We start from the raw sequence: 19,957 nt of genomic DNA, 5'->3' as shown, positions 1-19,957 counted from the left end.
CCCAGACTCCAGTTCTTTCCTCTTCCAGGCATCTTCCTTAGGCTGTTAAAGCCAATCCTGAAAGTTTCAAAGATACTGTTTAATGCTTGGACTCAGCATACCCTCTTCCTGTGCCACAACCATGCACACATGGGCGACCTCACTACGTGGAATGGACTGCTGCCCACAGTCACAGGAGGGATTCCGCACAGTCATCTCCCACACAGAGACCGACAGGTGAGGTTTCCCACACTTTCCTTCAGATCATGCTCGCCCAGGAGTTCCCTGGGGGCCTAGTGGTTAGGATTCTGGGCTCTCGCTGCCATGGCCTAGGTTCAGTCCCTGGTCAGGGAACTGGGATCCTGCAGGCAAAGAAACTTTCCAATATATGAGAAGAGAAGAAGAATGAACTCAGGCCTGGAATAAATCTGACCAGTAATGGCCACGTCTGGATTTACTTGGGGGGGAGGGCCGGGTGCTGGGATTTTAGGTCCCTAGAGAGTCCCACACCAACAGGAAGGGTAGCAGGGTGCGGCATAGCACAAATTTACGCTAGAAAGAAGCCCTCCCTAGAGTTTTACTCTGTATTTCTGGAAATGTGCCAAAAGCAAAACCATGACTGTGTGGTTATTTAACTGAGAGCAATATTTCAAATTGTGTTATGAGCCATTGCTCTCTAATATCCCTGTCCACGTATAACACAAAACTTTTTGCTGTTATAACAAGATTAAAATATAGTGCAGGGCAAATCATATTTTCTAAAACACAGGAACTATTTGTAAAGAAGCCTGACTGGATACATCTTATTTCAAGATGTTCTGTTCCTCCTCTACTCACCTCAGCTTTATTTAGAATTTCTGCTATGTTTAGTTTCTGTGGAAGCCCTTCCACATTTAAAAATGTAATATACTTTGTACCATTTAATGAATTTTGTGATGAATCACATGTTGATTGTTATAAATGTTAAATATCTTTTTTGTGATACTTCTGTGAAAAATATGTTCTTTATAGATTTTTAACTCTGGGAGAGATTTTAAGTAATCCAGCTCTCATATTAGATAAGAAAAACAACTTCATAATTCCCAGGTCACTAGTTAGCAACATTGGGTAGGTCACCTCTCCTTGAGCTTTTCTTAAATTTATATGTAAAATAACAACTTTGATCTTGATAATTTGTAAGATCATTTCCAGGTCTAAAATTCTATGCACTCAATTTTCTTTCCCATTTGACCTATGATTGGCCATTTGTAGGCATGAGAACATTTCCCTTTCAGAAATAGTTTGTGATTGAAGTGCTTTTCTTATTTTTGCTTCCTAGGATGAAATTTTGTGGGGGAGGGATGGAAATGGGAGGGGAGAGTAAAAGAATAGTAATAAACTGTTTTTTTAGAAATTGGTATCTATCTTTGATGTTTGAAAAAATTATGGTTGTACTATGTTTATGTTTTATGTGTGCCTTGTAAGATTCTCGTGAAATTTTTTGTAAGCACTTTGAGATTTTTGCTTAGGGGGGAAGGGGTGTTTTGTGAAAGTGATGGTTGTTATTTATTATTATTTATTCCTGTTCGGTAGCACAGAGGGATCTCAAATCATTCCTAGGAGAGTGTCTGTTTGCATGATGTGTCTAAACAATTTCAGGAAAATGAAATCTTTTTTTAAAATGCAGGTATGGCAAAGTAAAGTGTTGAATTTATTCACTGAAAACATTCACTTTTAGTTCTTTGTGTTTCTGATATGACGGGGAAAATATGTAGCATGTTTTGGTTCAGCCTCTTCATTTACTGGATTTATGTATAACGGATCTTGGAAAGACAGTTGTTACTTTGGTGTAAGAGAAAATCCTTGCCATTTTTCCCTGGATGTAACTATCCTATATGTTTACATAAGAAATAATAAAGTGGAGATGGGAATGGAGAGCTTTGTCTTTTGTCTAATCTGTGAATTTTAAAGGAAACTATTTTTCCTGGCTATTCATTTAATCATTCATTCAACAAATATTTACAGAGTCTTTACAATATATACCTGTATTAGAAGTTAGGTAGACAGACAAAAATCCCTGCTCTCAAGAAACTTGTGTTGTACTGGAGCGAGACAGACAGAAAGCAAGTAAAACCAATGTACTGTCAGATTTTGAAAACGGAGTTGGAGAAAATAAAGCAGGGAGGGAAGGAGAATTGGAATTGAAATTTTAAATGTGATCAGCTTACCTTTGAAAAATCTTATCACGTTATCACATACCACTGTCCAGTGGAATGGAAAAAAGATATGTATATATCCATCACTATCTAGTTGAATGGAAAACAGTGAACCAAATGAATCATTGTTGGGAACCTTTCTATTGGGTTGGCATATATTTCATAAAGAGAAGTGACTGAAAGGGATAAAAATGCATGTAAGAAAATCTTTGATGTGGCCAATGAATTTTTTTTTTAAAAACACTGATGTTTTCCTGCCATCTGGGTAGTAATAACCATATGTATATATATATTTAAACTCCTTATAGTTTATAAACTACTTTTCCATATGTCTTCTAATTTGTGGTGGGTTTACTTCCATAAACGCTTTTGTTGGACATCCAGTTTCACATTGGAAAGTGACTTGAGTTTAATTAAAATTCATGGACATTTTCTTAACCTGTGTTTTTCAGTATCTCATCAGTAACAGAGTACATAGTATCTGCCTTTTAGGATTATTTTGATGAGCATGTGAAACAAGATAGTAAAATTAAAAATTTTATTACGTAACTCAGGACCTGGCACATAATATAGTCGACTAATGTATTTCCCTGATCCCTATTCCCAGCCTGCTTCTTCATCTATAAAAACAATAAATTCTACCTTGCAGTTTACTATGAAAAGAAATCCTTCAACAAATATTTATTGAGATATTGACGCCAGAATTTGTGATTGAATTTTTATCCCTGCCAGCTTCTGAAGAGCCCAGAATTCTCTCTTTAACAAAGAGATAAGGCGTTAGTGCCAGGCAAACGAATTTTTTTTTTTTTATAAAATAGGGAGATTGCTTGGCACCTATGTGGAGAGACTGAGGGATCCTGTCAGCATTTAATTATGGGAGAGTGAGTACAATATAATACAGATGCCTCAGATTATGCTCAATCCATACCACGCCTTCCACAGTGGGAGTCAGACACTGGCTAAAACCAGTGTCTAGGAGGCTGGCTCGAGGCGCATATGAATGTACAGGGAGTTTCCCATCAAGCCCTTCGGCTTGCCCAGGCCTCCTAACAGCACCTCCCACAGTGCTCCAGAGCTCCCTAGTCACGTGAAAGGGTGGCTCTGTAGACCCGAGGAAAGCTGATGCGCAGTCCAGGGGGCGGGGGTACTACGCTTCCCTTCCACCTCCCCAGCTCCCGGTCAGGCGTGATCTCGCGTGAGGTGGGGAGTATCTTCTCGCGAGAACTAGGTCGGGATCCCTCCAGGTCCGCCTCCTTGGTGAGGAGGAGGAGAAGGAGAAGGAGGCGGAGGCGGAGGGAGGAGGAAGCCCCGTCGCGGCCTCCGCCGCCGCCAACGGGGCTGTCCCTGTACCTCCCGATGGAGTTTGAGGCCGTGAAGCCGCCGCCGAGCTCTGCCCCGGCGAGACGAGGCGCCTCCGTCGCCGAGCCGCGCGGTCGCGGGGCTCCCGGGAGCGGCCCTTAGCGACCCCGCCCGGTCCCCCTCAGGTAGGGCGGGGGCGGGCACGATGCGGCTCGGGGCCAACCTGGGTCCCAGGTCCCCGGCGGTCGGGCGGGTGACCGGTCTCAGCCCGGGGTCTGTGCGTTGTCGTCGCCGGTGCCCTGAGGGTAGGGAACCGAGGGCCGCACCTGACACCCGGACCGGGCCCGGAGTCTCGGGCCGGAGGAGGCCCCTCGCCCTGGTAGGGCTTTTTCAGTACCAAGCGCCCGGCGCTAATGGCCACCTCCGGTCGACACCGGCCGAGGGGCCGCTTCTGCCCCTAAGGAACCCATGCAAGCAAAGACCAGGCTTCCCTCTCCCTTTTCTACACCAGTTAGTAAGAGTGGGGTTGGAGGAGGTCCTCGAAACCAAGTCCTCTCCTGGCTTTTCGGCTTTCTGCCCTGGGGCTTCCCGAGATCCTAAAGCAGGAATGGTGGAGGCGATCTGAGTGGTAAATAGGGACCCCGGCTAAACAATGCCCTGGGAGGGCTTAACCTCCTGGGAGGGAGAGGGCCGGACCAGAGTGGTTGCACAGTGGTTGTGACGGAGCAATGGCGTGAAACAGCCAGGGAATTCTGCTATGGTTTTCTTTCCCTCCTTCATTTTTCCTTCTTGGAGAAGCCTCTTAAGGAGACTCTTCCACCATCTTAGAAGAATGGTAGAAAGCATCTTTGTTTCTCAGAAGCAGCTCTACTTTTCTCTGTTCTTAGCTTTCAGGAAGGAAGAAGATGGGGGGTAGCTGTCATTTCCATCCTTGGAATCACAGAACAGTTTAAGATACCGGCAGATAGAACCTTGACATCAAAATAGCCTCAAGTAATCACTGACATAAAGTAGATCTAATTTCATGATTCCCACCCTCTTTTTTTTTTTTTTAAAATAACTACCTAGTTCCCTTTTAATTCCTAGTCTCCCCTTAGCTAGGCCCCTTCTTTTTAATTCCTACTCTCCTCCCACCACCTGTGTTAGAATGACTTTGTATCCCAAATAAAGTGCTTAAGTAATCTTTTTTCTGTGTTTGTATTAGTCAAACTTTTAAGTTCCCATAGGAACTTTTGATTAACTTGAGAAAGTTAATGTTGCTACACTAAATTGATATAATTATACCCAAAAGCAAAGAAAGAAGTATTTTAGTTAGCTTTGTGCAGCCTGTTTATAGTTAAACATACAAATTTAGTTGTGGCTTCTCGAAACATTAAGAAGACTTCATGGATTCTTTTATCTGTCTAAAAAGCCACACCACTGTTCTAACATAACATCCCTTTCTTATGTTGTTTACTTCCACATTCAGTTCTTGAAGAAATCGAGGCCGTTACATCCTGTCAAAGACCATCTTTCAATATTGCCATTTTTGTTGATTTGGAGATTGATGTTTTCCAAATTTTTAGAGTTTGGAAAATAGCTAGAAGGACAAAATGTTAAACATACATTACAGATGTGTTTAGGAAAAGCAGATGTTATAATTCAAATTGGCGCCTATTTGAGGATTTAATTGCAGTCGTGTTCATTAGGGGATTCTTTGAGTTACTCCTGATCTGTTATTACTGTTGGGTTAACCTGACATGTAAGAAGACTTATGTTCTTTGTTCATATGTTTTCATTAATTCATTTTCTGCTTTTGTAATTTGCTGTGTCTTCCAGTTTGAAAAAAGTCAAAAAAATTCTTTTGGGAGGGAAAGCATTTTTCTTTACACAGAATTTTATATTCAGAAATAGAACTTCCACATTGTGTGCAATATCAAATAATGATAAATAAACTTACAATAAGATCTTATTATAATAAGTACTTGTTTATTGTTTTGGTTGGACTGGGTTGAAGTTTCATTTTCTATTGATGGAAAAAGGAAGCATGTAGTAAAATAAAGCCAGCTGAAAATTTAAAATAATGTTTTGCACCTAGTCTCATAAATGTTAAGTTACATCTTTATGATCATCAGGCTTTTTAGTTTTATGAAAACCTTCCTAAGTGTAGATGTAACTTTAACCTCAAATTCTTAATAAAAATTAGTTTTGAGTATTACTTTATAATTTTAAGGACTCTAGAGTTGCACAGTCAAACACTAGCCAATAGCCACATGTGGCAATTGAGCACTTGAAATGCAGCTGGTGTGAATTGAGATGTGCTATAAGTGTAAAATACACACCAGATTTCAAGACTTAGTCCAAAAAAAAAGAATTTAAAATATAATTTTTTATATTGATTACATGTTGAAATGATATTTTGGTTAAATTGGGTTAAATTATTATTAAAATTAATTTCACCTGTTTTTCCTTTTTTTAATGTGACTACTAGATATTTTATTTTTTCTTTATTTTTTTTAATCTTTATTGGAGTATAATTGCTTCATAATACTGTGTTAGTTTCTGTTGTACACCAAAGTGAGTCAGCCATATGCATGCATATGTCCCCATATCCCCTCCCTCTTGAGCCTCCCTCCCAACTACTAGATATTTTAAATTGCTTGTGGCTCACATTATATTTCTACTGGACAATGCAGTTCTAGAGTACTGCTCTTCCAAGAAATAAATTATCTGAATAGAAGTAGGTACATGAAAACCAAAAATTTCCTGACAGAATGTCTTCTTATAATCAGAATAACCAAAAGGCTAAAGACTTTGATAATATGAAGGGTAAATTTATCCAGTGGCCATTATTTGATAGGCAGAAGTGAGTAATTAAGTTATATCTCAAAAAAAGTACTTTTCAGGTAGTCATCACTAAAATAGCAAAACTTTATTGGTTACATTAGTTAAAATAGAAAATTATCCCATTACTGTTCTAATAGAAGACATTGAAAGTTAAATCTCATACTTATTAAAAAACTGAGTTCAACCCCATAGTGGATTTTAGAAGTAAAACTTGAGTCATATATCTTTCATAACATATACTGAAGCACATATAATAGCAGTCTTTAACATTGTAATTTAGTTCCTTTTTTCCAGTCCTTTTCATATGTTTGAATGCTGAGTTTTAGAATTTACAGATTATTTTCATTGGTTTTGTTTGTTAGTTTAATAGGTTAAGGTCTAAATTGTACCTATGATGCTTTAAATATAATTTTTTAAGTCCAAAGCTAATTATTTTTAAGGTTTCTGAATTGAGAAGTACTGTTACAGTCCATTTCAGTAGCTTAAGTTTCTCACATGGGTGAACTAAAATGAAAACAATGTTTTAATTAACAGACCTGAGCCCTAATGTTTACATCTTTATAAAGAGAATTGTGAAATACTGTATTTTTTTTATTATACAATAGTGAACGGGGCATAAACCTTACTCTGACATTTTATAAATTTATTTATTTTATTTATTTATTTTTGGCTGCATTGGGTCTTCATTGCTGTGCTGTGGGCTTTCTCTAGTTGTGGCGAGCGGGGGCTACTCTTTGTTGCAGTGCGCGGGCTTCTCATTGCGGTGGCTTCTCTTGTTGCGGAGCACGGGCTGTAGGCACGCGGGCTTCAGTAGTTGTGGCACGTGGGCTCAGTAGTTGTGGCTCGCGGACTCTAGAGCGCAGGCTCAGTAGTTGTGGCGCACGGGCTTAGTTGCTCCGTGGCATGTGGGATCTTCCCAGACCAGGGCTCGAACCCGTGTTCCCTGCATTGGCAGGCGGATTCTTAACCACTGCGCCACCAAGGAAGCCCTACTCTGACATTTTAAAATCAAGTTTCATAGTCCTGAACTGAGTGCATAATATCATGGTGGACTAAGAAAATGAAAGTACTTAGCTGATAAGCAGTTTGCCTTTAATAAAGCAATTTCTAATTTGCATCATATAAGAGGTGTCTATTACTCTTCCTGTTTTATGAATTAGTATGCATTACAAGGAACTTATAGCCTGAAAAATTACTTGAGTAAAAATCTGTTTAAGGTCTCCTCTCTAATACAGCATTTCTCACTCCTATGCTTTATCTTGTTATTCTTCAATTTTAGTAACTAGTAAATGAAATGACTTAATACAAATAATTTAATTTGAATGTTTTTCTTAAGTAGTCCCTTTATATATCTAGAGGTATGGGCTTTTTAAGCCATTTTATCTCAATTTGAGATGTTTTGGGAGTATCTTTAGGATGGATACCTACTTTACTGTTAAATATAAATGTTATTAGCAATTTAAAACTTCCATAGTTTCAAGTAAGTTACTATGGCATGTATTAGTATAAACCTGCAAGTTTTACACATCAATATACGTTATTAGCTTGCTATGGGTCATTTAGATGCTTTTTAAAAAATAAATTATAGAGACAGTAGGCTATCGTTTTTGATAATTATAAAAATATTTTCTAGGTAAACATTTACAAAGTGCCTTTGAAAGGAATGAAAGGTCAGTTTTGTCATCACTAATTAAACATTTCAGTGTTTCAGACAAAATTTTATTTTGTCTTTATCATAATTGAGGAATCTAGAATTTATCAACAGTGGTACTGAGGAAAAACATTTTAAAAAGTCAAACCGTTTCTTATATCTTACCAGGAAAGTTCAGTTTGTAATTTTCCTGTCAGAAAGTTAGAATCTGACACATAGCAGAAGGAGAATTCGACAAATTTTTTTTTTCTTTCAAAGGTATTTATTTGATTTCTACTAGAAATTAAATTTCTCAGCATTAATTATATTAAAACAGCTGGTGTTCTTAGACCTAGAAACACATATGAGATATTACAACTATCAAGTGTATTCCTGAATAATTTGAAACACTTCAAAACTAGTAGGTGAAAATATGAAAGACAGCATTTTTATGTTTAGTTCAAACTGAAATGGCTTTTCTCCACCCACTGATTAACTTTAACGTAAAGCATTTCAGGATGATCTTGGAAAACTAAATAAGGAAAGAGTATTTGCTACTAGTTTCCTATTACCCAGTGGCCCATGGTATCCTAACCCACAGAATTAGCATTTCCAAACAGGTGGCCATTAAGAAAAAAATAGATAGAGTGTCTTGTTTTGATAAATATTTTATCAGTTCAAGTTATTAACTAAATTAGGGCTCTCAGCACTAGATTTAACATAAAATTCATCCTTCCTTAAAGGTCTTTTCCTTGTATAATTCGGCAGCCTAGAAGACTAAACATTAAAAATGTTGGATAGTTTCAAGGAGTGATGTGTTCACCTGCTCAGTGCTCATCTCTGAAGTTGGAAGCAAACTGTTTTTAAGATTGATGGCATTGACAGATGTGGAAATGTGAAAGTGAAATGTGTAAAATAAAGTAAACGTAATTTGCAAGATTTGGGTAGTTTATAAATAAAGATATTAGGGCTTCCCTGGTGGCGCAGTGGTTGAGAATCTGCCTGCTAATGCAGGGGACACGAGTTCGAGCCCTGGTCTGGGAAGATCCCACATGCCGCGGAGCAGCTGGGCCCGTGAGCCACAATTACTGAGCCTGCGTGTCTGGAGCCTGTGCTCCGCAACAAGAGAGGCCGCGATAGTGAGAGGCCCGCGCACAGCGATGAAGAGTGGCTCCCACTTGCCACAACTAGAGAAAGCCCTCGCACAGAAACGAAGACCCAACATAGCCATAAATTAAAAATAAATAAATAAATAAATAAATAAAAATTTAAAAAAAAAGGAAAGCATTAAAAATAAATAAATAAATAAATAAAGATATTAGATACTTTGCATCAGAGCTGTTTGAGGAAAAGTTTGTGTAGGTGCTTTTTACACAGCAAGTTCTGTAATTCATTTTTACCAAGGTATTTTTTAAAACCTTAGTTTTTTTGAACATAAAAAGCACAATAAAGGTTAATAGAATTCCTCATTTGAGTGTGGGGTTATTTGAGAATCAATTATACACTTTTCTGTCCTGAATCTGATTACATTTTTAAACATCTGATTTCTGTGGCACTAATATATTTGGATTGGTAAACATTCTTATGAAATAAAGTATTGGCTGATAATTGCCCTAAATACCTAGATTTTTTGTTCACCAGAGAGCATCTGTCAGACTTATATAAGTTTTGAATTGGAAGATGCAGAAAATTTGTGAAATGTAGAGTGTTCAAGTTTGGGATCTAAAGATTTTATTTTTTTTATATATATATTTTTAAAATTACTTATTTATGTATTTATTTTTGGCTGTGTTGGGTCTTCGTTGCTGTGCGCGGGCTTTTCTCTGGTTGCGCAAGCGGGGGCTACTCTTCGTTGCGGTGCGCGGGCTTCTCATTGCGGTGACTTCTCTTGTTGCAGAACACAGGCTATAGGCACGCGGGCTTCAGTAGTTGTGGCGCATGGGCTGAGTAGCCGTGGCTAGCGGGCTCTAGAGCGCAGGCTCAGTAGTTGTGGCGCACGGGCTTAGTTGCTCCGCGGCATGTGGGATCTTCCCGGACCAGGGCTCGAACCTGTGTCCCCTGCGTTGGCAGGCGGATTCTTAACCACTGCGCCACCAGGGAAGTCCCAGGATCTAAAGATTTAAATTAGAGGTTTTGATACTAAATATTGTATTAAAAATTATGGAACGTTTTAATCTTAGTAATACGAAAAGAAAAATCACTGTCATTTTTTTCCCTGTGTGCCTTTTAATCATATGCATATATAAAGGTAGAAATTTAAACAGTTGACCCTTGAATAATGCTGGGGTTAATCCACATATAATTTATACTTGTCCATCTGTATCCATGGTTCCTCTGCATCTGTGGATTCAATCAGCCATACTCCGTAGTACTGTAGTATTTACTACTGAGAAATATCTATGTATTTACCAAATGTAAAACCGATAGCTAGTGGGAAGCAGCCGCATAGCACAGGGAGATTAGCACAGGGAGATTAGCACAGGGAGATCAGCTCTGTGCTTTGTGACCACCTAGAGGGGTGGGATAGGGAGGGTGGGAGGGAGGGAGGGAGACGCATGAGGGAAGAGATACGCGGATATATGTATATGTATGTATATGTATAGCTGATTCACTTTGTTATAAAGCAGAAACTAACACACCATTGTAAAGGGCTTATACTCCAATAAAGATGTTTAAAAAAAAAGTATTATAAAAAAAAAAAAGAAAATTATATGTGTATAAGTGGACCTGGACAGTTCAAGCCTGCGTTGTTGAAGGGTCAACTGTATTTTGCTGTTTTTCTGCTTAGAGTTATTAAATAAGAATATTATTTTATTCTTCAACATCTTGCTCATTGGACCTGACAGTTTTTGGTTATATATATATATAAATATATCACTAACTGATACGTTTTGTCAGAAGTATTGTAGGGAATTACATTCAACATTTGTATTTTCTTCTTTTTTTTTTTTCTTTGGCACTGTTTTTAAGGTTAGCATCATTCTTTCATTTATGGACAAACGGCTCTATCATTAACAGTCTTCTCTCATACTGTTTCAGTACCTTAGTTAGCCTCATAGTCAAGTCCTGACCAGAGATTTCCTCTTTTGTGAAACTGCCAAGGTGAACTATCCTTGACTGACTTGGTCATTCAGGTGGCAAAGCTGTTCCTTCACTCCTGACTCACTGTGATTTTGTTTGGATCAATATTTCCAGAGTTCACTAACTCTTAGGTCATACCTTACTATGCTTGGGGGTAGTAGATATCCAAGGTAAACAATTTTTTTTTTTAAATTAACAATCCAAAGTAATTTGTTTTTCTAAAAATGAAATTGTGGAAAGTTAATCTATTTATTTGATGTGGTCATTAAGAAAAATACATGAAAGCTTTGATGAGCAACTGATATAAATATGTTGTCAGAAGGAGCACTTAGGATATTGTTTCTACACAAAAAGGTTTCAGAAATTTAATTCAGCAAATAGATTTAAAGAAAAAGATGTTCAAAGCATATAGCATTATTCAGAATTGTTTTAGGTTTTGGGCCTCCCTGGTGGCACTGTGGTTGAGAATCCACCTGCCAATGCAGGGGACACGGATTCGATCCCTGGTCCAGGAAGATCCCACATGCTGCAGAGGAACTAAGCCCGTGCGCCACAACTACTGAGCTCACGCCTAGAGCCCGTGCACCGCAGCAAGAGAAGCCACCGCAATGAGAAGCCCGCACGCAACAATGAAGACCCAACACAGCCATAAATAAATAAATTTATTAAAAAAAAAAAAAAGAAGTGTTTTAGGTTTTGAAGCTGTGATGGTTGACTTAAGCAGTTAACTCTTGAAAGGTGAATGATGAATATATGGTTAATTCTTACTTTTGTCCATTTCCAGCTTACAAAACACTACCCAGCAAAATAATGATCTGCTAGACTGCTAACCCGAGCATCCAGCTTCCACAATGCCTGTGCAGGCAGCTCAATGGACAGAATTTCTGTCCTGTCCAATCTGCTATAATGAATTTGATGAGAATGTGCACAAACCCATCAGTTTAGGTTGTTCACACACTGTTTGCAAGACCTGCTTGAATAAACTTCACCGAAAAGCTTGTCCTTTTGATCAGACTGCCATCAACACAGACATTGATGTGCTTCCTGTCAACTTCGCACTTCTCCAGTTAGTTGGAGCCCAGGTAACCTTTCAGGATTTTACGTGTTTGGTATAAGTAATAATTATAGAACTTTGTTCATTGAGGGGTACAAAGTATGTTGAGGGATATTTGAGACATAAAAAAATACTCAATATACCTGATTTTCATTATTGTATTCCACAAATGATTTTCTTTAGATAATGTCATAAATCCTTATGCAAAACTGTAAATTGCATATAGTTATATACTTTTTTGTATTCAGTGCTGTGGTCAAAAGTTATGTTTTTAAGTGATTTTGGTGGATAAGAAACATTTTTGTATAAGCATACATAAATATTTAGTCATTAGGGTGCGTGAAAAGAAATGTAATCAAAGCTTTGGCCAGAAATCAACCATCTAGAACCCTTAAGTGGAGGTTTTTTGGTTTTCTTTAAAACTTCACTTGACTTTTAGGATGATATTATAAATGAGAAAATAGGTCTATATAGGTATATATTCATATATAAGATGTGTATATAGAAAACCAATTTCTAGAGTGTCAGTAACAAATTCTGCAGTTTCTGCTTATGCTCATATGCTATAAAAATAGCATGTCTTATTTATCATTTTACTGAATCAGCAAGACCCTAGATTTATAATAATTTTCATTTAATGAGGGCCTACTTTGTGTTAGGTATGATAGTAAGCAGTCCACATTTATTATTACTAGTTCTTGTCATAGTTCTTCAGGTAGTTATGATCCCCATTTTACAGGTGAGGAAGAAGATGAAATTCTGTACCTCATGTACTACATATTAAAGCAAGAAAGTAAGGATTTTTCTGATTAATCACTTCTTAGAAAATTCAATGAATTAAAATACTCCATTCCTTTAGTGTCTTGATATTTGAGGTTTTCCTTTTTCCTTTTAAAGCACATTTCTTTTCAGTGTTCATAATCCAGTTAGACACTCTGAAATCAAGATGCATCTATTTATCAATAGTGTGTCATAAATTAACTGGCAGTTTTTTCCTTAATGGTGCATAAAACAATGGTGCCTCTTGCAAACAATGGCATCTTAGATCCAATAAAATACTGTAGATTATTTGTAGTAATACTAGCTATCATTTAGCATCTGCTATAGGTCAGGTATTGTGTTTTTTCACTTATAAATGTTCTCTCGGTTGGTCCTTAAATTATCTTGCAGGTCTTTACAATGTGACTTCTATTACCTTTTCAACCTTATCTCCTGCTCTGTCCTCACTCTTTCTGCTTAAGCCACACTGGCCTCCTAACCAATTGTAAGACGTACCAAACTTGTTCCCACCTGAGGGCTTTTTCAGTGACTGTTATTTTGCCTAAGATACTCATTCTCTCTCCTCTTTCAAGTCTATATTCAAATGTCATGATTCCCAAGGAAGCCTATCCTGACCACCCCTGTTAAAATTGCAATCCCCCTCCAACGCTCTCAAATCCCCCTTATCCTTGCTGTATAATTTTTACTGACCACCTTCTATCATACTATATATTTATTTATTTTTTTTAAAAAAATATTGGCTGCTTCCTCTTTACTAGAATGTAAGCTACACAAGGGCAAGATATTTTGTCTGTTTTGCTCACTGATAGGTGCCTACTTCCTAAAACTGCTTGGCACGTGGTAAGCACTCCATGAATATAAATATTTGTAGAATTAAATTGAATTTTCATAATGGCACTGTGGAATAGGGATTTTCATCTTCATTTTGCAGATAGAGAAACCATGACCTGGAGCAGTTAAATAATTTACTCAAAATCATTCGTAGAAGTTGCAGAGCTGCCCAAGGTTTTACCCAAGTTTTGACCTTTCATTGAGAACAAGGGGGGGACAGACCATAAACAATAAATATAATAAGTAAATTATATAGGAAGCAGGTGCCAAGTGGTAAGGGGAAAAAAGTTCTTGCCTTTTTTTCCTACTTTTTATTTTGAAATACTTTTTTAATTGCAAAAAACAGTACACAGAGAACCTGTTAACTTTCTGCAGCTTCCCCTAATGTTAACATTTTTCAAAGTTATAGCATAGTTATCATCTCCAAGGATTAACACTGATACATTGTACAATTGACTTCCTCCTTTTTTCCTCTCATTAATTCACCCAGCCCATGCTATTACGTATGATATCCTTGGTTCTTGGAAAGCAGATTGGCTAGGTGTTTGGCTTTAATTTTACTTAAACTACTTTGATTGTCTCTGTATTAGAAGTTTACACTCACCAAGATTATTATCAAATATAAAATAAACAATTGCATGAACTGGATGAATGTATTTCTTCAGTTTTTCTTTGTTTTTTAGGTACCAGATCATCAATCAGTAAAGTTAAGTAATTTAGGTGAGAACAAACACTATGAGGTTGCAAAGAAATGTGTTGAGGATTTGGCACTCTACTTAAAACCACTAAGTGGAGGTAAAGGTAAGTTCATAAAAAGTATTTTTATGGGTGAGTAGGACTTGGTAATACATTAATTTTGGAAGACTTGATGTTGATACCCTATTAAATAATTTTGAGTTTTGATAAATGAGTTTGCTTAAAGAGATCATGGAAATCTTTTTGATTGAGAACATTGTACTATTTTCTAGAGATAATCAATACTGTTATTAATTTAAGAATTCATCAGACATACTACATATTGAGATTTATACAATGTTTATATTCACTGATTAAACTAATGGTGCTATAGCAGAATATTAGTTTTAATGAATCCTACTAAGACAATTTCATGTATTCATTCAGTCATTTATTAAATTTTATGGAGCACTTACAGTTAACTTACATAACTTACAGGTTAGGGTCTTCATGGAGCCCACAGTCTATTGGGGAGATAGGCATATAAGCTCAGTAAGTTAAGTGCTGAGACAGAAATGGAATTCTCTTCTGATTATCACTGCATCCTCAGTAGCTAGCAGGTCATAGATGTAATAAAAAGTTGTTGAGTGAGTGAATTAATCAAGTATTTATTTTGTATCTGCTCTGTGCTTTCCACTGTTGGATATTTTGGACACGGTGACTTCCTTGAGAAAGTTATCCTATCTACCTCATTCATTCATTGAACAGATACTTAAAGAGCATGTCCTAAGTACCAGGCACTGTTTTGGTACTTGGACTACATTAGTAAATATGTCTGCCCTTACAGCATTTATGTTTTAGAAAAAGGAGAAAGTATAATAAAAAATAAGTATAATAAAAACAAATTATATAGTATGTTATAAATGATAATTGCTGTGGAAAGAAAACAGTATAGTTAAATGGATCAGAAATGTCAGAGTGAGGGGAAAAGGGTGGGTTGCAATTTTAAACAAGGTGATTAGTGTAGACCTTGTTAAGATGGTAGCTTTCGAACTTGAGATGAAAGAGGTGAGGTAGTTAACCATGTAGGTTCCTGGGAAAAGACTGTTCCAGGTAGAAGAAATAACAAAGTCCCCAAGGCATGCCTAGTGTCTTCAAAGAACAAAAACAGGAGAATGTACCTGGAGTAGGGTGAGTGAGGGGGAGAGCAGTATGAGATAATGAAAAGAAATGGTGAGGCCAGATGATGTATAGACTTACAGGCCATTTTAAAGACTTGAGCTTTTACTCTGAGTGAAATTGGGGAGTTACTCTAGGATTTTGAGCCAGAGGAATGACATGATATGACTTATGGTAAAAGGGTCACACTAGCTGCTCTGTTGAGAATTCAGTGTAGAAGGACAAAGGGAGAACCAGGGTATTGGTTAATAGGCTGATGGGACAAGGTTAGTGGAAGTGGAGGTAGTGAGAAGTGGACAGTCTGGATGTTCTTTGAAGGTAGAATCGAGAATTTCCTAAATTATTGGATGTGGGTATGAAAGAAAGAGCAGGGTCAAGTATGACTCCTGAGTTTTGGGGCCTGAGCACCTGGAAAGAGAAGTTACCATCAACTTACGCAAGGAATACTGCAGGGACGTCAGGTTTAGATAGGAAGATCAGGAGTTCAGTTTTGGTCATGTTGAATTTGAGATGTCAAATCTTCACTTGGATGCTGTTAGGTAACCAGTGGATATATGTTAAGGAATGAGGTATAGGAACTGTAATTTTGGGAGTCATTGACATATAGGTAGTATCTAAAGCAATAAGACTGGATGAGATCACCTAAGTAGTGAGTATAGATAGAGAAGAAAACAAAAACTGGGTCCTAGGCCGTTTAACATTAGGAAGTCAAGAAGAAAAGATGAAATCAGCAAAGAAGACTGGAAAGGAAGAAGGAAGGAAGAAAATTAAGAGACAGGGGTGTTCTGGAAGCCAAGTAAAGAATGTTTTTAAAGGAGTTAGGAGTGATCTGTGTTGAGTGCTCTTGAGAGGTCAGATAAGATAAGGATTGAGAATTGACCATTGATTTAGCAAAGAGGAGGTAATTGTTGTTATGAGAAGAGCAGTTTTGGTCAAGAGATAGTGGCAAAGACTTGATTGGAGTAGGTTTTAAAGATTGTGAAGCAAGGATTTGGAGATAGTGAATATAGACAACTCTAGAGGATTTGCTGCAAAACGGAGGAAAGAAATGGGGCAGAGCAGGTAGGGGAAAAGGGATGAATAAAAAGATTTATTAATTTTTTAAGATGTATGAAATAACAGCATGCTTGCTCTTACTGTATGCTGATGCAAATGATCAAGTAGAAAGGGAACAATTGGTGATGTGGGAGAGAGGGAAGAATTGCTGGAACAATATCTTTGAATCTGAAAAGGGAATAGGATCTAAGATTTCGTCATTAAACTGTGTTCTAAATGTCTTATATACAAAACAACAACAACAAAAAAACTAGAGCTGTTGTTAATCATTACATTTAGATTTTTTTCATTTATTTAGCTCTAAATTTATCTTCAGTAGTTTTAGTGAAGATGAAGAATAGACTAAATAAACCCAAATTACTCTCTTTTGTGGGACGCACATAGCCTAGAGAATAGGATACCCAAATAAAATTCGAAGTAACTAAAAATTAGGCTCCAATTACCACAGAGTAGTAATAAATGGACAAAATATTCATTGTTAAAAAATGAAAGTACCTTATGGGGACTGATTAGGAATTGTGGCTTAATAGTTAAATACTAGATATTTTCATTAAATAGATAATGAAATTTGACTTGTCTTTTTTGATTGAAAAAAACTGTAGTTTCCTTTTTTCCTAAAGGTGTAGCTAGTTTGAACCAGAGTGCACTGAGCCGTCCAATGCAAAGGAAACTGGTGACACTTGTAAACTGTCAACTGGTGGAGGAAGAAGGTCGTGTAAGAGCCATACGAGCAGCCCGTTCACTTGGAGAAAGAACTGTAACGGAACTAATATTACAGCACCAGAACCCTCAGCAATTGTCTGCCAACTTATGGGCTGCTGTCAGGGCTCGAGGATGCCAGTTTCTAGGGCCAGGTAAGATAGATCACTGTCTTGCCTTTCTTACTGGCTATCAGAGCTAGAGGATGCCAATTTCTAGGAGTAGGTGAGAATACTCAGATTTATACATACAAATATTGACATAATTAAAGATAAATTACTTTTTATTAATCATAATTTATATGATAAACAGTATGATAGTGTTTTAGAATGAATTTCTCATTTCTTTAAGAAAAGTGACATAGATCCAATTTTACAAATTAGAAAAGTGAGTTAGAGAGTAGGCCTAATAATACACAGGTAGTAAGTAAAGAAAAGTAAACCTTTTTATGAAAGAAATTAAAAGTTCATGATTGTCTTTAAAATTGGGAAACAGAAATTATTAGAAAAAATAAGAATCACCAGGGGATGATTCCTTTATAGTTACCATCATCTACATTCTGTTTAAAAAATCTTTACCTCTACCCAGGTTATGAAGTACTTTCCTGTGTTATCTTCTTGAAGCTTTATTGTTTTGCCTTTCTGATTTAGAACTATAGGCTAGGAAATTTATTTTTGCAAAGGAAACTTTTTTACTAAGTTGCATTGGGACCACTGGATAGACATGTGGAAAAAGATAAAATTGGATGTAATTTTTTTTTTTCATGGATGTATTTCTTTTTTTAAAAAAATATTTTTCTAATTATTTATTTATTTATTCTTGGCTGCATTGCGTCTTTGTTGCTACCTGTGGGTTTTCTCTAGTTGCGGCGAGTGGGGGCTGCTCTTCGTTGTGGTGCGCGGGCTTCTCATTGCAGTGGCTTCTCGTTGCGGAGCACGGGCTCTAGGCACATGGGCCTCAGCAGTTGTGGTGCACAGGCTTAGTAGTTGTGGCTCGCAGACTCTAGAGCACAGGCTCAGTAGTTGTGGTGCACGGGCTTAGTTGCACTGCGGCATGTGGGATCTTTCTGGACCAGGGCTTGAACCCATGTCCCCTGCATTGGCAGGCGGGTTCTTAACCACTGTGCCACCAGGGAAGTCCCCATGGATGTATTTCTTATACTCCTTAGCTACATAAATTCCAAGTAGGTTAGAAATACTTACGATTAAAAATTAAATTGTATAGGTAATAAAAACAAATACATGAGTGAATTCCTTTATAACCTAGGAGTAGGAAACACTGTTTTCTTTGGCTCCACATCCAGAAGCAGTAACAGAAAAGATTGGTATTTGGCTATATAATTTTTTTAATTGCATCATAATAAAACATCATAAGAAAAGTTAAAAAAAAAAAAAAAAAGACAAACTTGGGGAAATATTTATATTATATCACATACCGAGGGCTAATGTAACTAATATATAAGGTACTTGTAAAAACTCAGAAGAAAAATACCAACCACCCAATTAAAAAATTGACTAAAGATGCAAACAGACAACTCAAGGGAAAAAGTAATGTAAATGGTCCTCAAACATATAAAAATGTGCTCAGTATTTCTCATATTAAGAGAAATATACATTAAAATTATAGTGAAATACCATTTCTCACCTATCAGATTGGCAGAATTCAAAAGTCTAACAACTTTTGTCTCTTGTCAAGGCTGTGGGAAAACAGGTGCTTTCATCCAGTAATAGTGGGAATGCAAAGTGGTGCAAACTTTGAAGAGAGGGATTTGTCAATATCTAGCAAAATCACCTCTGCAGCTACCCTTTGGCCCAAAAGTGCTATTTCTAGGAATCTGTCCCATAAATATAGCAAAAAATGCAGAATGCATAAAGTTATACAACACTGTTTATAACAGTGAACATCTGGAAGCAACCTGAATGTCTATGAATAGGAGACTGGCTTAGTAAACTGGTACACATCCTTCCAGTGGACTACCATGCATCTGTTGAAAGTAATGAGGAAACTGTATATATTCTGCTGCGTGTGATTTCTAGGTACATTAAGTTAAAAAATAAAAGCAAGGTGCAGAATAGTGTGCCTGTTACAGTAAAGCACACTTTTAAATAGGGAAGGGAGAGAGAGACAATCATTCTCTAATTATTTGTTTGTATTTTCCAAAGGAAGCAATGGTAGGAAAAATTAAAAAATAATGAACATGTAGAGTAGGGAAGAACCAAGAGAAAGCAGATAGAGACAGAAGCTAGATCTCGCTCAGTGTACGTTGATTTGTAGTTTGTACCCATGTAAATGTTTTATGTAATCATAAAACAATTCTTAGTAAATGTAAGTTTTAAAAATTTAAATAAAATGAATAAAACAAAAAAACGCCTAAGAATGAAAAGCTAAAACATTCATAAGTTGGTAGCATATTCATCAGGAATGAACTATTTCAGGTGACTTTAGAACACAGTGTTTTTGATTTTTATATTCCTAGTGTGATATATAATAAATCCTAAATTGTATTCATTAGTCATATTGTTTATAATTCTATTGGTATTGTTATTTTGAAACTATTATACAGACATAGTAGGATAAAGCAAGTAAGTAATTATGTTAATGCCATCAGGAACCAAGGTTTTTGGCATTTAAAAAAAGAGAGATACAAGTATGAAATCAAAGAATTTATGTAAA

General features: G+C 36.9%; 1 protein-coding gene across 3 annotated transcripts in view; it reads left to right on the top strand.

Annotated features, from left to right (window-relative positions):
- Positions 1 to 3,435: 3,435 nt before the first annotated feature.
- The window catches only part of RC3H2 (ring finger and CCCH-type domains 2), a 51,391-nt gene continuing 34,869 nt past the window's right edge, over positions 3,436 to 19,957 (top strand). For all 3 annotated transcript variants that reach the window (XM_036854910.1, XM_036854909.1, XM_036854908.1), the window contains exons 1-4: positions 3,436 to 3,658; positions 11,795 to 12,092; positions 14,359 to 14,476; positions 17,206 to 17,439. In XM_036854910.1, the coding sequence (XP_036710805.1) occupies positions 11,862 to 12,092; positions 14,359 to 14,476; positions 17,206 to 17,439 (583 nt within the window). In that variant the 5' untranslated portion in view covers positions 3,436 to 3,658; positions 11,795 to 11,861. The remainder of the gene's footprint in view (positions 3,659 to 11,794; positions 12,093 to 14,358; positions 14,477 to 17,205; positions 17,440 to 19,957) is intronic.

This window comes from Balaenoptera musculus, chromosome 6, assembly GCF_009873245.2.
Source record: "Balaenoptera musculus isolate JJ_BM4_2016_0621 chromosome 6, mBalMus1.pri.v3, whole genome shotgun sequence".
Taxonomy (NCBI): Eukaryota; Metazoa; Chordata; class Mammalia; order Artiodactyla; family Balaenopteridae; genus Balaenoptera; species Balaenoptera musculus.
This window is presented reverse-complemented; position numbering and strand designations above follow the sequence as displayed.